Here is a 16,219-nt window from a genome sequence, read left to right on the forward strand (position 1 = left end):
GCCTATTCTGGTCTATCTATGCTAAGGTAGATGTGACACTGAGTGAAAAATTCAAAGTCATAATTACCTGGAACAATTAATGGGTCCCTAATACAAAAGTTACTACTAAATCAGAATTAACTACCTGCTATTTAATGTCAGATGAACGAAGTTATAGATGACTTTGAATGGGACGGCCATGTGGACATTAATGATACACAAGAAAGATGGCATAATCATGAATCAAGAGAACTGGTAAAGGCTTTGGACTTCTAAATATGTGATTTTAGTATTTAAGACTCCAAAATGGTTTATTTTAATTAGCCACCTCTAATACTTTTAAGCTTATGCTGTAAGCTATCCTTAGAAATTTGGGAACTAGTTAATTACAGTATTCACTTCTTACCTGGCAGTTTTTATATTTAATACAAGGAAAGGATCACTGAGATTGGAGATAGTGTGGTCAAAGAAAGGGTCATGTGCCAGGCTCGAAGTGCAAAGAAACTTTGGTCTAAGTACTCAATAGCCTCTTACAGCTTTGTGGCCTTTGATACCCATCTGGTTTCTATAAACCAGGGATATAAAGACCTTATACCATAAGATTATTGTAAGAACAATTGATAAAAAACATGTCGGATACTTGGAGCTGTGCCTGGGCCTTGTAAACAGTACACTGTTATTTCACATTTTGCCGTATCACTAATACATCTTCTGAGCTTGGTAACTCCGTAGTAAGCTGTAAAAATCAGAAGCTTTGATATGATTTTTGGAGCTATTTCCTGGTTTGCTAACCATTTTTCAAATCATTACTGAATAGAAAATGTAGTGCCATGTCATTAAGAAGAGTGAAAGATGCCTTTTCAAGGAATGGAGATAATTTATTACTTATCTGCATGCAAACTCACATTCTGAAATTAGGAATAAGATCTAGCATATATCTCTTAAATATTCATTGGCAATAAAAACTGGCTGTTTGATTGATTTAACAGGCAATTGAATATTACCTTTGCTCTGCATAATTGCAGCTATAAGAAACATTAGGTAGGCAATAAAATAACCCACAAACCTCTGACATAGGCATTGAATTGAGAAGAAAAAAGGGCTAAGATTCACCTTCAAGTGAAAGGGACCTTTGTTAAGGGAAACACTTTTCTTTACTCAACAACAAAAATCAACAAATTCAGAACTTTTGACTATAATGTACAACATGGATCTCTTTTGAAAAACAAAAAAATCGATTAAAAAACTTGGTTACTGTAATCATTTTATTTGTCCAGACCCTTAATTTATCTGAAACTCCACCTACATGATATCAAAACAGCAGTCTTTTCAACTAAATACTCAGTGGGAACATCCAAATGATTGATTTGCCTAACAAATTATTAGGTATTTCTCTATTACCTAAGTAGTTTTGAATTGATCAAAGCATCCAACTTATACCCTGAGTAATAGGAAAACCCTGTTACTACCCATAATTTTAAATCAACATATCTTTAAAGTCACATCAGCTTATTAAATTCAAGCACAACAGAATTCAAGAAGGATATTACATGATATGGTTCTAAACCACCAAATATGCTTGATTTTCATTTCCAAATTACTCTCAGGTTATTATAGCTAGATATTTTATGTAAGCATAGCCAGGACTGAGAGTGGTTTCAAGTTTATTTCTTATTAGTATAGCTTTCTGCTTAATTAATTATTGAAGTTGAAACAGAGAAGCTCCAATTTTAAGACTTAGAGGATAAAAAGTCCTCTTGTCAGTGTTCTGCATTTTATATAAATAATGGTGATGTGTACATTTCATTGTTTTTCTATCAGAATACGCACATTTCCTTGTCTATCCCTTCCCTTGGTGGTATACACACACACATATAAACACACATTGCTTTGAAGGTAAGTACTACAGCACCCAACCTAAACACAAAATGCCAACCGTTTGTTGAATATGTACTATGCTCCTAGCACCGTAGTAAGCATCTTCCATGCAGTATTTTATATTTTTCTCAGGAGAAACCTATGAAGCAGGATATGTTATCACAGATGAGGATACGGAAACTTGAAAATATCACACAAGGTCACATAACCAATGAGTTATGGAGGGATGTGCCAGTTATCAACTTAAAGCCTTTCATCAGTGATTTGTTTATAATACTGGAATCTCTTTGCCAGCTGACATGATACTAAACTTTGTCAGTAGAGGGCGCTAGAATGACACTAGTGGAGGTAAAGGTTTCCCTATTCCAGTGCCTTTCTCTCTTGCTCTTGTAGCCCTGGGTTGGCCTATGGGATGCCCAGTGGAGCTCATCTCCTCTGGTCCCCACTCACCCTCCCGAAAGTTTCAGCAGTACCCTCTCCAGGTGTCTTCTGACAAGTTCTGTGAGTGCCTCAGGAGCAAGTTCAGCATGGGTGGCAAACCCATGGTCAGCTTCCTGCAGCCCAAGCTGGTTTCCAGTTCAGCAGTATCAATTGCACATAGCTTCCTAACAAGTCCGATGGGCATCCTGTCCAGCTGCCCAGAAAACTCAGTAGCATCTCCCACAGGTTACGTCCCTGTGAATTTTGTCAGCACTCTACACCAAGTATCCCTTCACACCTGCTTTAGCCCACTGACTCTGTCCTTGTTCTGGGTCGGGTCAACCCAGCAAACTTCTCTGCCGTTTCATAGGCTGGACACACACTTTCCAAAAAGCTTTGAATTGCAGCCTTGAGTAGAGCTTCTCGCTTTCTAAGTTAGTTCCTTCCTTGGGTACTATCTCTTAGTCATAGTGTAGTCTTCTAAGTTCTCTTCTAGTCCCTCTTAAAAATTAATTCCCAGTAAATAGTTGATGCTTATTTCTATTAAACCTTTCCTGTTCCATTTACTTTGCAGTTTCTGTGACCTGTCTGACCCTGACCAATGCAAGGAGCTATTCCAACCCAATGTTTTTTGATTCAATATTCAATGCTTTAACACCTAACTTTGGATATAGCAGAGTAGGTGTTCAATCAAGGTTTGTTGTTAAGCTGAATTATTATTATTTGGGGAGAATGCCAGGTTCCACACCAAGAATATTTGAAATATAAAGACATAAGTAGTTTTGAGACAGGGACCATGGGTGTAGTCACAGTAGGGTGAGGGCCTCTGGAAAAAGCAAGGTAGGATATTTACAATCAGAGCAGTGCAACAACATGCAAGGAAACCCCCTACTAAAACTCTGCATTAAACATTAAGGTCTAGAGTCATTCTTCAGTGGCATCAGTTAATGTTCCCCATGCTTTTATTATGCTAATGATTTGTCATCATATGTAAGATTCACTTTAGCATGGTAAAAGGCCCAATCCTATGTGCTCTATTTCCTCCTTCAGACTTGATGAAGTGATTTGCAATCTGGGCAATTAATAATGGCAAGCAAGCCCAGCCATAAGCAACATAGTAAAAGGCAGGAAGGAGTCCATCTTAAAAATAAGATTACTGAGGAGGAGCCAAGATAGCGGCATGAGTAGGGCAGTGGAAATCTCCTCACAAAACCATATATATTTTTGAAAATACAACAAATACAACTATGCCTAACAGAGAGACCAGAAGATACAGTACAACAGTCAGGCTACATCTTCATCTGCAAGAACTCAGTATCTCATGAATGGGGTAAGATACAAAGGTGTGAACCAGCGGGATGCAAGTGCTCCCCCCACCCCAGCTCCCCGGTGGGAGGAGAGGAGTCAGAGCGGGGAGGGAGGGGAAGCAGAGGACTGCTAACAATCATCCCTAGTAATCTGCACAGGGAGCAGAGACACACATTGCATGGTGTGCTGGATATTAGAGAAACGAAAAAGTGAAATCTACAAGCAGGTCCCCACAGCCGGCTTCCCTGTGACAAAAGAAAAGCAAGCGCTTTTGAAAGTCTTAAAGGGACCTGGGATTCACACCTAGATGTAATCGTCCCAGGACACTCAGCCCAGTAGGCTGGGAATCCTGAGGAACTTCAGGAGCCCCAATCCCCTGGGTGGCAATGCAACTTTGAAGCCACTCACGGTGATAAGCAGCCTGCTATTCATTCCCCCTGGCTGGCACTGCCCCACAACAGCTGTGGAGCAGCTGGAGAGCAGCCATGCCTACATCAGCTGTCCAGAGTCTCCTCCCAGTGCGCAGCCACCCGGGCCAGACCCAGAGGCTGCCGCCGGCATACAGCTGCCCGGCACAGACAGAGGAAGCTTGGGCAAGGTGTGAACAGGTACCGTTCTCGCAGAAGAGCACACCTGGCATACCTGCCACCACCCGAAGGGCTCTGGGTTACCCTGAGGCCTGCTCCTCCCTGCAGCGGCTCAGAGGATAAACCGGGACGCTGCTCCTGGAGTGTGGGTAACAGACACAGGCAGCAGAGGAGGGCAAGGTGACCAGCATACAGGAAAGGACTTTGTTCTCCCAGCTGACACACATGTCACCTGCCTACGAAAACCTCTATCGCCATGAAAAGGCAGACAAATTTGGTCCAGTCAAGAATCACCCAGACAACCCCTGAGAGAGGGCCTGGGGAGACAGACATAACCAATCTTCCTGAAAAAGAATTCAAAATAAAGGTCATAACCATGTTGATGGACCTGCAGAGAAATATGCAAGAGCTAAGGGATGAAGTCCACAGGGAGATTACAGAAATGAAACAATCTCTGGAAGGACTTAAGAGCAGACTGGATGAGGTGCAAGAGACTGTTAATGGAATAGAAATCAGAGAACAGGAATACAGAGAAGCTGAGGCAGAGAGAGATAAGGATCTCTAGGAATGAAAGAATATCAAGAGAACTATGTGACCAGTCCAAACGGAACAATATTCGCATTATGCAGGTACAAGAAGAGAGAGAAAAAGGGATAGAAAGTGTCTTTGAAGAAATAATTGGTGAAAAATTCCCCAAACTGGGGGAGGAAATAGTCTCTCAGACCATGAAAGCTCACAGATCTCCTGACACAAGGGACCAGAGGAGGACAACACCAAGACATATAATAATTAAAATGGTAAAGATCAAAGACAAGGACAGAGTATTAAAGGCAGTCAGAGAGAGAAAAAAGGTCACCCACAAAAGAAAACCCATCAGGCTACTATCAGACTTCTCAACAGAAACCTTACAGGCCAGAAGAGAATGTCATGATCTATTTAATGCAATGAAACAGAAGAGCCTAGAACCAAGAATACTGTATCCAGCACAATTATCATTTAAATATGAAGGAGGGTTAAACAATTCCCAGACAAGCAAAAGTTGAGGGAATTTGCCTCCCACAAACCACCTCCACAGGATATTTTAAAGGGACTGCTCTACATGGAAGCATTCCTAAGGCTAAATAGATGTCAACAGAGAAAATGAAATCACACCAAAGAAAGAAGACCAACCAAATACTAACTAAAGGCAAAAAGTAAAATCAACTATTCACAAAAGCAGTCAAAGGAAACACAAAAGAGTACAGAATAAAACATCTAACATATAAAGAATGGAGGAGGAGAAATAAGAAGGGAGAGGAATAAGAATCATGAGACTCTGTTTATAATTGCTCAATAAATGAGTTAAGTTAGACACTTAGATAGTAAAAAAGGACCCTTGAAACTTTGGTAACCAAAAATCTAAAGCCTGCAATGGAAATAAGTACATATCTTTCAATAATCACCCTAAATGTAAATAGACTGAAGGCACCAATCAAAAGACACAGAGGAATAGAATGGATAAAAAAGCAAGACCCATCCATATGCTGCTTACAAGAAATTCACCTCAAACCCAAAGACACGCACAGACTAAAAGTGAAGGGATGGAAAAAGATATTTCATGCAAACAATAAGGAGAAAAAAGCAGGTGTTGCAGTAGTTGTATCAGAAAAAATAGAGTTCAAAACAAGGAAAGTAACAAGAGAAAAGAAGGACATTACATAATGATAAAGGGGTCAGTTCAACAAGAGGACATAACCATTATAAATACATATGCACCCAATACAGGAGCACCGACATATGTGAAACAAATTCTAACAGAATTAAAGGAGGAAATAGAATGCAATGCATTCATTCTAGGAGACTTCAACACACCACTCACTCCAAAGGACAGATCCACCAGACAGAAAATAAGGACACAGAGGCACTGAACAACACACTAGAACAGATGGACCTAACAGATATCTACAGAACTCTACACCCAAAAGCAGCAGGATACACATTCTTCTCAAGTGCACATGGAACATTTTCTACAATGGACCACATACTAGGCCACAAAAAGAGCCTCAGTAAATTCCAAAAGATTGAAATTCTACCAACCAACTTCTCAGACCACAAAGGTATAAAACTAGAAATAAACTGTACAAAGAAAACAAAAAGGCTCATAAACACATGGAGGCTTAACAACATGCTCCTAAATAATCAATGCATCAATGACCAAATTAAAATAGAGATCAAGCAATATATGGAGACAAAGGACAACAACAGCACAAAGCCCCAACTTCAGTGGGACGCAGCAAAGGCAGTTCTAAGAGGAACATATATAGCAATCAAGGCCTCTTCAAAGAAAGAAGAAAAATCCTAAATGAATAGTCTAAAGTCAAAATTATTGAAACTGGAAAAAGAAGATCAAATGAGGCCCAAACTAAGCAGAAGGAGGGACATAATGAAGATCAGAGAAGAAATAAATAAAATTGAGAAGAATAAAACAATAGAAAAAAAAAATCAGTGAAACCAAGAGGTGGTTCTTTGAGAAAATACACAAATTAGATAACCCCCTACCCAGACTTAGTAAGAGAAAAAGAGAATCTACAGACACCAACAGAATCAGAAATGAGAAAGGAAAAATCACAGTGGGCACCACAGAAGTACAAGGAATTATTAGAGAACACTATGAAAATCTATATGCTAACAAGTTGGATTACCTAGAAGAAATGGACAATTTCCTAGAAGAATAAAACCTTCCAAGACTGACCAAGGAAGAAACAGGAAATCTAAACAGACTAATTACCAGCAACAAAATTGAAGTGGTAATCAAAAAACTACCCAGGAAGAAAACACCTGGTACAGATGGATTCACAGCTCAAATTTACCACACATGCAGAGAACACATAATACCCATTCTCCTTAAAGTTTTCCAAAAAATAGAAGAGGAGGGAATACTTCCAAACTCATTCCAAGAAGCCAGCATAAATCTAATACCAAAACCAGGCAAAGACCCTACCAAAAAAGAAATTTACAGACCAGTATCCCTGATGGACATAGATGCAAAAATAGTCAACAAAATATTAGCAAACTGAATTAAAAAATACACTAATAGGATCACACACCATGATCAAGTGGGATTCATCTCAGGATGCAAAGATGGTACAATATTTGAAAAGCTATCAACATCACCTACCATATCAACAAAAAGGACAAAAACCACATGATCATCTCCATAGACACTGAAAAATCATTCGACAAAATTCAACATTCATTCATGATAAAAATCTCAACAAAATGGTATAGAGGGCAAATATGTTAACATAATAAAGGCCATATATGACAAACCACAGCCAACATCATACTTAACAGCAAGAAGCTGAAAGCTTTTCCTCTAAGATCGGGAACAAGACAGCGATGCGCACTCTCCCCACTGTTATTCAACATAGTACTGGAGGTCCTAGCCATGGCAATCACACAAAACAAAGAAATACAAGGCATCCAGATTGGTAAAGAAGAAGTCACATTGTCACTAGTTGCAGATGACATGATATTGTACATAAAAAACTCTAAAGACTCCACTCCAAATCTATTAGAACTAAAATCTTTATTCAGCAAAGTTGCAGAATACAAAATTAATACCCAGAAATCTGTTGCTTTCCTATACAGTAATGATGAACTAGCAGAAAGAGAAATCAGAAAAATAATTTCCATTCACAATTGCATCAAAAAGAATAAAATACCTAGGAATAAACCTAACCAAAGAAGTGAACGACCTATACCCTGAAAACTACAAGACACTCTTAAGAGAAATTAAAGAGGACACTAACAAATGGAAACTCATCCCATGCTCTTGGCTAGGAAGAATTAATATAGTCAAAAGGGCCATCCTGCCCAAAGCAATCTACAGATTCGATGCAATCCCTATCAAATTACCAACAGCATTCTTCAACAAACTGGAGCAAATAGTTCAAAAACTCATATGGAAACACCAAAGACCCCCAAATAGCCAAAGTAATCCTGAGAAGGAAGAATAAAGTGGGGGGCTCTCGCTCCCCAACTACAAGCTCTACTACAAAGCCACAGTAATCAAGACAATTTGGTACTGGCGCAAGAACAGACACACAGACCAGTGGAACAGAAAAGAGAGTGGAGACATTAACCCAAACATATATGGTCAATTAATATATGATAAAGGAGCCATGGACATACAATGGGGAAATGACAGTCTCTTCAACAGATGGTACTGGCAAAACTGAACAGCTACATGTAAGAGAATGAAACTGGATCATTGTCTAACCCCATACACGAAAGTAAATTCAAAATGGATCAAAGACATGAATGTAAGTCATGAAACCATAAAATTCTTAGAAAAAAACATAGGCAAAATTCTCTTGGACATAAACATGAGCAACTTCTTCATGAACAAATCTCCCTGGGCAAGGGAAACAAAATAAACAAATGAACAAGTGGGACTACATTATGCTGAAAAGCTTCTGTACAGGAAAGGACACCACCAATAGAAAAAAAAAGGCATCCTACAGTATGGGAGAATATATTCAGTAATGACAGATCTGATAAAGGGTTGACATCCAAAATATATAAAGAGCTCACACACCTCAACAAACAAAAAGCAAATAAGCCAATTAAAAAAATGGGCAGAGGATCTGAACAGACACTTCTCCAAAGAAGAAATTCAGATGGCCAACAGACACATGAACAGATGCTCCACATTGCTAATCATCAGAGAAATGCAAATTAAACCACAATGAGATATCACCTCACACCAATAAGGATCGCCGCCATCCAAATTACAAACAACAACAAATGTTGGTAAGGTTGTGGAGAAAGGGGTTCCTCCTACACTGATGGTGGGAATGTCAATTACTTCAACCATTGTGGAAAGCAATATGGAGGTTCCTCAAAAAGCTCAAAATAGAAATACCTTTTGACCCAGGAATTCCACTTCTAGGAATTTACCCTAAGAATGCAGCAGCCCAGTTTGAAAAAGACATATGCACCCCTATGTTTATTGCAGCACTATTTACAATAACCAAGAAATGGAAGCAACCTAAGTGTCCATCAGTAGATGAATGGATAAAGAACATGTGGTACACATACACAATGGAGTATTATTCAGACATAAGAAGAAAACAGATACTACCATTTGCAAAAACATGGGTGGAGCTAGAGGGTATTATGCTCAGTGAAATAAGCCAGGCAGAGAAAGACAAGTATCAAATGATTTCATTCATCTGTGGAGTATAAGAACAATGAAGAAACCTGAAGGAGCAAAACAGCAGCAGACTCACAGAAACCAAGAATGGACTAATAGTTACCAAAGGGAAAGGGTCTGGGGAGGATGGATAGGAAGGGAGGGATAAGGGGAAAAAACGGGGGGACATTACTCTTAGAAATATGATGTAGTGGGGGGACACAGGGAGGGTTTTACAACACAGAGAAGTAGTGATTCTATAGCATCTTACTATGCTGATGGACAGTGACTGTAATGGGGTATGTGGGGGGAACTTGGTGATAGGGGGAGTCTAGTAAACATAATGTTCCTCATGTAATTGTAGATCAATGATACCAAAATAAAAATAAAAATAAAATAAGATTTCTTTTTAATACCTAGGAAGTTAAGAAGTAATATTCTTACCTTACTCTTTAGCAAACAATAACTCAGCCCACCTTGGGGGGCTAGGCAGGCTGTCTTGTTTGATATGTTCCCAGACCAACAGGCCAGTATCTCAGGGAGAAATCAGAGCAGGAAGTTCCTTGTATTAATTTAATTCTAAATATCAGGGACCGCTTAACAAGTCCACCCCCTAAGCCTTTTTTCACATTCCCAAAATCCTCAACTGTCTATAAAACCCCTAAGAAAACACACAACTACGGGCTCTCTTGCCCCCTCCTGGCATGAGCCAGGAGCTCTGTCCTCTCACTTTGTCTTTAAATAAAAGCCTCTCCCTGGCTCTCCTACCTTGAGTGTTTGCTACGTTCATTCTTCGACTCCGCAAACAAGAACCCCGGCATCAATTTTACATTACTAGAGGTTTGAAAGAATACTATATAAATGACGCTTGTTTCAGAATCAGGTTAGAAATTGTTCTATTCCCAAAGACAGAAGAGATAGAATATGAACATTGTTAAAAGATTAAAATTTGTACCTTTTCCTAGGTTAGCCAAGGTCAGTTTTACAATGTGACTTTTGATTTTTTTGCTTGAACTACCAGTTCTAACATGAAACTAACATCCAATTAAAATAAAATTATGTTCCAATTCCATATCAAAACCCCTATTTAAATGACCTCAGAATTAGTTGCCATTTAGGAGTATCTACTACTCAAATCCAGTAGCAGTGTGACAAGGGTGAAGGGCTAAGGGGACTGTTTGGAATCTCCTTTTCAGTCCCCAGTCCCCTATATTGATATGGAGAAAGTATGACTAAATTACTCAACAAAGAGAGTGGAAGGATTAAGGACCATTGGGAAACTTGCTGTCGGCACCTTCACATTGACCTACACCACTATCACCTATTTCTCTTCAGGATCCAAGAAAGAGGGATATCTCCTAGCCAGGACTTCTTTCTTTCCAATTATAAACAGAATCAAATTTTTCCATGTCCAAATAACAAAAAAGATTTCCTGCATATCCTCCTTTCTATGGTCCCGCCGAAGATCATTCTTTCCCTTCGCGGCCAAGCCCCCAACATGAGAGTGCACACTTGCTTCCCCTCTCCCCCCATGTCTTCTGTAATGCACCATCACCAGTCTCTCTCCCCAAGGAGGCTCTATCAAAACTGCTGTAGCAAAGGTCATAAGTGAAGCCCTTTCTGCCCAGTTCTGTCTTAATCTTACCAGGACTCTCTACTGTATTTACATTTTTTTCATGACTCTTCTTTATAAACTACTAACTCTTAAGCACTCTGGTTTTAACTTGAGTCTTCTTACTTCTTTGACCATTTATTCTCATCTCTTTTATAGACACTGTATCCTCTGCCTAAAACTTGATTTGGTGTATAACCCCTAAATTCTGCCCATGATTCTTTTTCTTTTGGCTTGCTTGGGGTGATCTCATGAACTCTGCAGTTTTAACTAGCACATGGCCTGGCAAATCCCACAACTGTGTGACTAGTGTGGAGCACTCTAACTTCAGGTCTGCATGTCTCTCTTCTACTGGATTATGGAATATCCCCACCTGGATAAACCTTAAGTACCACAGCAGACCCTGCTGATGCCCTACTACATAACCTCTAAACCTCATGAACTCAGAGTTCATCAGAAGCTATGATGGCCAGTTTCTGCATGCACTGCTGGATTCCCATCGGAAGCACGCACATTTCTCAACTTCACTGCCCTCAGCATTCCAGAACTACAAGGATTTTTTTGTACTCAAGGGCAATCCTAAACAAAAAGGAAAGAAAACTGGTGGATAAGCACTCTAGTTTCCATCAGCTCTGTGGGACAATTCTGAGCATGCTCTATGACGCTGGCATTCCACATTTCTTTAAAGCTTCCTGTGAGAGCAGCCCTGTTACACACAGTGGAAACTCACTGATTAAAAGTAGCCTTTACCAACCTGCCACCCTTTCATTCCCACTCCCCCAACTACCTCACTTGTCCTTTTCCTTATCATCTCCCAAAGCCCAAGTCCTTGACTCAGGGATTGCTTTCGGTTGGTATCAAATTAAACAGCCATCTCAGGCTCAACAGGGACAAAAGGTGACATGTGATCTTTTAACTCCAAACTTGCTTTGTTTTTCTTACTTTTTCAATTCTGTTTCTGAAAAGTAACAGATACCCAGTCACTCAAATCAGAAACCCAGATGCTATCCTAGATTTTTCATGTTGTCTGTACCTATCACTACTTCCCTTACCTTCAACTGAGCTAAAAACACCACTTCTTCCTTGATCCCTCTGCCTGCCATCTCCCTGGCTCTCAGACCTCCCACTCTCCACACTGTGCTCAGTCAGGGGTGATGTAATCTGATCATGGCCCTTCTCTTGTCCTTGCCCCCCTACATGTTAAACCCTTCAGTGGTTCCTGAGCACATGGCTACAGACCAGGCTGTTGGTGAAGCACAGAACTCCCTCAGCAATCTTGCTCATGCCTACTTTGTTCAGGCTCACCTCCATCCACTCCCCCATTTGCACTTTATGCTCTAGCAAACTAAATGGTTTCCAGATTTCCATATATAATCACCCTTGCATTTCGAATTCTTTGCACATCTGTGTCCTCATGACTGGAATTGCCCTCCTACACGTGTCCATTTGGCCATCACTTCCTCTAATTTTAAAATGTAGTTCACAACTAATTTTGTCTGGGAAAGCTACCTCAAATGCCTTCCCTATGCTAACCCATTCAAGTGTGTACTCTTTTTCTGTGTTCTCCAATTGTCTATGATAACTTTTTTGTATCTTATAAAGATGTTATTTGGTTTTATGTCCTGCCTGAACACACTAAGAAATCAATGAATTTTTGCTTACCTATCAATGTTTACAAGTAATGTAGGATAGGAAATTTTCTTATTTATTACCTAGCCTTAGAACAGCATTTCACATGCCATTCATGCACGTAGTAAATGGATATGATACAAAATGAAACTTTATGAAGTATTATGAGCTATTTTTTCTTCTTAACAAATAATCCATTGTTGATTTAGGAGAGTGCATATAAAACATCATTTGGAACAAAGTGTGTTATTTTCTTTTAATTTTGATTTGAGAAAACTCATACCATGTGTATGATTTTTTGAGTATGAAAATTCCTCTGTTATATATAAATCAACACTCTTTTTATTACTTGGGAAGAATAAAAGAATAAACAATATCTAGGGTACTAACAGAATCACATGTATTATTATCAGTTACTATGACCATAACACGTGTATGTGTGTGTGGAGAGAGAAAGGGTGGTGGGAAGGGAGGGAGGGGAGAGAGAGAGAGAGAGAGAAAGGGAAAGAGAGATGAGGATACCTGCACATACTGGTTAATCTTGGGTATGAACACTAGTTAACTATTCACTTGTTGGTGAACTTGAGCATTTCCTGTATTTGGTATGTCTCAGTTTCCTGTTAAAATACTTACTTTAAAATGTTTTTATAAGATAACATGACATAATACACATGTAATTATTTCAGCCATGTCTAACACATGACAGTTCCTAAAACCTGGAAGCTGAGCTAGTATTTATAAAGTATTCCTCCTTTTATCTGAGAGGCCTCAAAGTATTTAGTAGGTATTTATGCAAATCAGCTTAAGGAGATTTTTCATTCTTAGCATCATACCTCTTCATGTAGTTCTCTCCAACGAGAATTAAATGTCTCAAGTTCCTCATTGATCAGTTCATCCATGACTCCACCATCTGTTAGTGTCTGCGCCAATATGCGAATCTGATTTGGGTTATCCTCTGAATGTTGCATCAAATTTTCAAGTGACTGAAACACATTTGCAATAATTACTATGTCTCTTCTTTTTCTAAATACATTGAATTATACAAAGCATCTTCTGATTTACATATCATTAAGTTATTAGCAATTTAAAGCAATATTTAATTGGGAAAATAAAACATGGAAGATCATTGTTATTTCAAAAAATACGATGTAGCTGTATATAAATCTTCATGAGGTTGTGGCAGGACTGTGAGCACTTTGCAGTGAATACCAGGCACCTTCTTCTTTGATGCCTTCTACTCTAAAAGCTGCAAAAGTAAAATACTCAATTTCTCAACTTCTCTTAACACTAGTGATGGCTAAGAGACACAATTCTGAAAATATATGTAGGTAGGAATTCAAGAGGAGAGTTTCTCTTCCCAAATCAAAAAAAAACACAGTCTCTTTAGAAGAAATCCCTTTGCTCTTCATGCTTTCACACATACATGGCTTAGAGTTAGAGCAGCCATCTTTGAACTGGGAGGTGATAAAAATCAAGATGAGGGCCTTCAGCCTGATCATTTAATAGGACAACGGTGTTATCATATCCTTTGTTCTGGCCACCAACCTTTTACTAATGTGTAAGTTTGAATCGTCTTTTTTTTGAAGATGTGTCATGTTATTGATTCACAAGGAATGTTTGGTCAATGAGTATCTCTGAATAGGATCACGCCAAAATTATAGACCACTTGAAACCTCTCTCATTGTTCTTTGATACCTTTTTGGGGTTTACAATTATCTTGTGAAAATAAGGAAGTTTAAGTTTCTGCTGTGACATTTCTAGGATCCCAACTCTGTTCCATCTGTAATGAGGTCATGTTATACATTTATTTTGCATTTTCTTCACATCTTGATAATTTTTGCACCTTATTTTAGCATATTTACATAGTGGCTCTACTACAAATGGCTCTATATACAATATATAGGCTAAAACTACATATTCATTGTACATAAAGGATTTGCCAAAAATACAAAAAAATGCAGAGCTCATAATTAGTTAACTGTCAGAAGTTCACCAAAATCAAAGTTTATATATGTAAACTCCTTTAAATTTTACATTTTAAAGGTCTTCAAAACAAAATCTGAAAATGTACAAAAATTGTGTATGTACTGAAATGAACTAACGTACTATGAATACTTTAAAGATGTATTTCTGATGTCAAAGCATACCTATTTAATACCCAAAAACATTCTGTAAGGTGCAAATTTATGTTTTAAGTAATTCTAAAATGTGTTTCAATTAAACATATGTAGCTTTTAAGCTGGAAATAATGTTCTATATTACCATCCTGGTTAGCTGTACTCCAAAGGAGCAAAATTGTACATTCAACCTTTCTTTGCAGGTCTGTAGTAGATTGAAGTAGGCAAAGGGAGGTGTCAACATAGAACTTAGTGAGATAGCAAAAGGCAACTGTCCTCTGCAAGAGGTTATTTAAATCCTCTTTAAAACCTTGAGACTAGAAGATCCTTAAAGGAAATAACGGCTTCATCCAGAATGCCAGTGCTGGGGGAGGCATGGCGACTAGCAACTATACTCTGTGCTGTTTTCTTTGCATTTACTTCCTATGTGGTACTTGACATCTTTTAATACTGCACATAAATTATCATCATTTAGGTTAATTCGCAACTTACATCTAGCACCGCAGAGATTTCCTCAGTTCCACCAGGAATTTTTTCAGTGGTTTTAAGTTTGAATTCTACTTCATTTAGCCACTTGTTTGCTTTCTCCAAGTATGACAATAACTCATGCCAACATGCCCAAACTTCCTAAGAAAGAAATATATATCACAGATAAAATATTTTGATAGAAGAGTGAATGTGAGACTTTGGCATCTCTGTTTTTAAAACTTTGAAAATATGTCATATTTATTTTACATCTGTCACCTTTCCTTTGCAGTAGATAGCTGAAAATGTAACTAGTCATTTTGATCATCTAATATGTCTATAATTACAAATCATTAAGGAAACATTTTACTATATGAACAAATTCAAGATTCAGTGATTTGCTTTTTCAATAAAAATTCACATTACCATCTCAGAAACAGAAAAATAAAATCAGATATAAAAATGCAAACGTAAACCTAACATCCCAACACACCAACTTTTACCACTCTTCTGTGGCTTCCTCTAAATGCTATTGTATATGAGTAATTTGATAGGTAAAGTACGGATTTAACTATAGTTCTCTTTTCACTAACATTATTACATCATGTACATTTTCCATATTACTAAGAAGGCATATTTTTAATGAAAATCTAAGGTTTCATTTAAGTGGCTAAATTTTGGTACCTTACCAGTCAACATTTCTTAGATGGACTATTTTCAGCTTTCTTGTTGTTATAAATTTGTGGTGAACATCATCATGAATATGGATTTTTTCACATTTCATATTATGTCCTTGAGGTATATTATCAGAAATATGACTAATAACTATTTCAAGGAGATGACTATTTTTAACTGGCTTTTGATACGGATTGACAAAACTAACAAACAAACATATGCATATGTAAAAAAGCAAAACTTTTAAGATTGTTACCAGAAAATACAGAAGAATATTTTTCTGACCTTGGGATGGAGAAGGATAACATAATAAGACATTTCATAAAAAACTCATCATAATAAATAAACAAATTGGATAACATTAAGACTCAAA

At 38.1% G+C, this 16,219-nt stretch overlaps 1 protein-coding gene across 10 annotated transcripts in view; it reads right to left on the bottom strand.

Moving 5' to 3' along the window:
- DMD (dystrophin) overlaps positions 1 to 16,219 on the bottom strand; it is a 2,259,748-nt gene that overhangs the window by 1,299,383 nt on the left and 944,146 nt on the right. For all 10 annotated transcript variants that reach the window (XM_036992000.2, XM_036992004.2, XM_036992005.2 and 7 more), the window contains 2 exons: positions 15,199 to 15,333; positions 13,423 to 13,572 (listed from right to left, as the gene is read on the bottom strand). In XM_036992000.2, the coding sequence (XP_036847895.2) occupies positions 13,423 to 13,572; positions 15,199 to 15,333 (285 nt within the window). The remainder of the gene's footprint in view (positions 1 to 13,422; positions 13,573 to 15,198; positions 15,334 to 16,219) is intronic.

This window comes from Manis javanica, chromosome X (assembly GCF_040802235.1).
Source record: "Manis javanica isolate MJ-LG chromosome X, MJ_LKY, whole genome shotgun sequence".
Taxonomy (NCBI): Eukaryota; Metazoa; Chordata; class Mammalia; order Pholidota; family Manidae; genus Manis; species Manis javanica.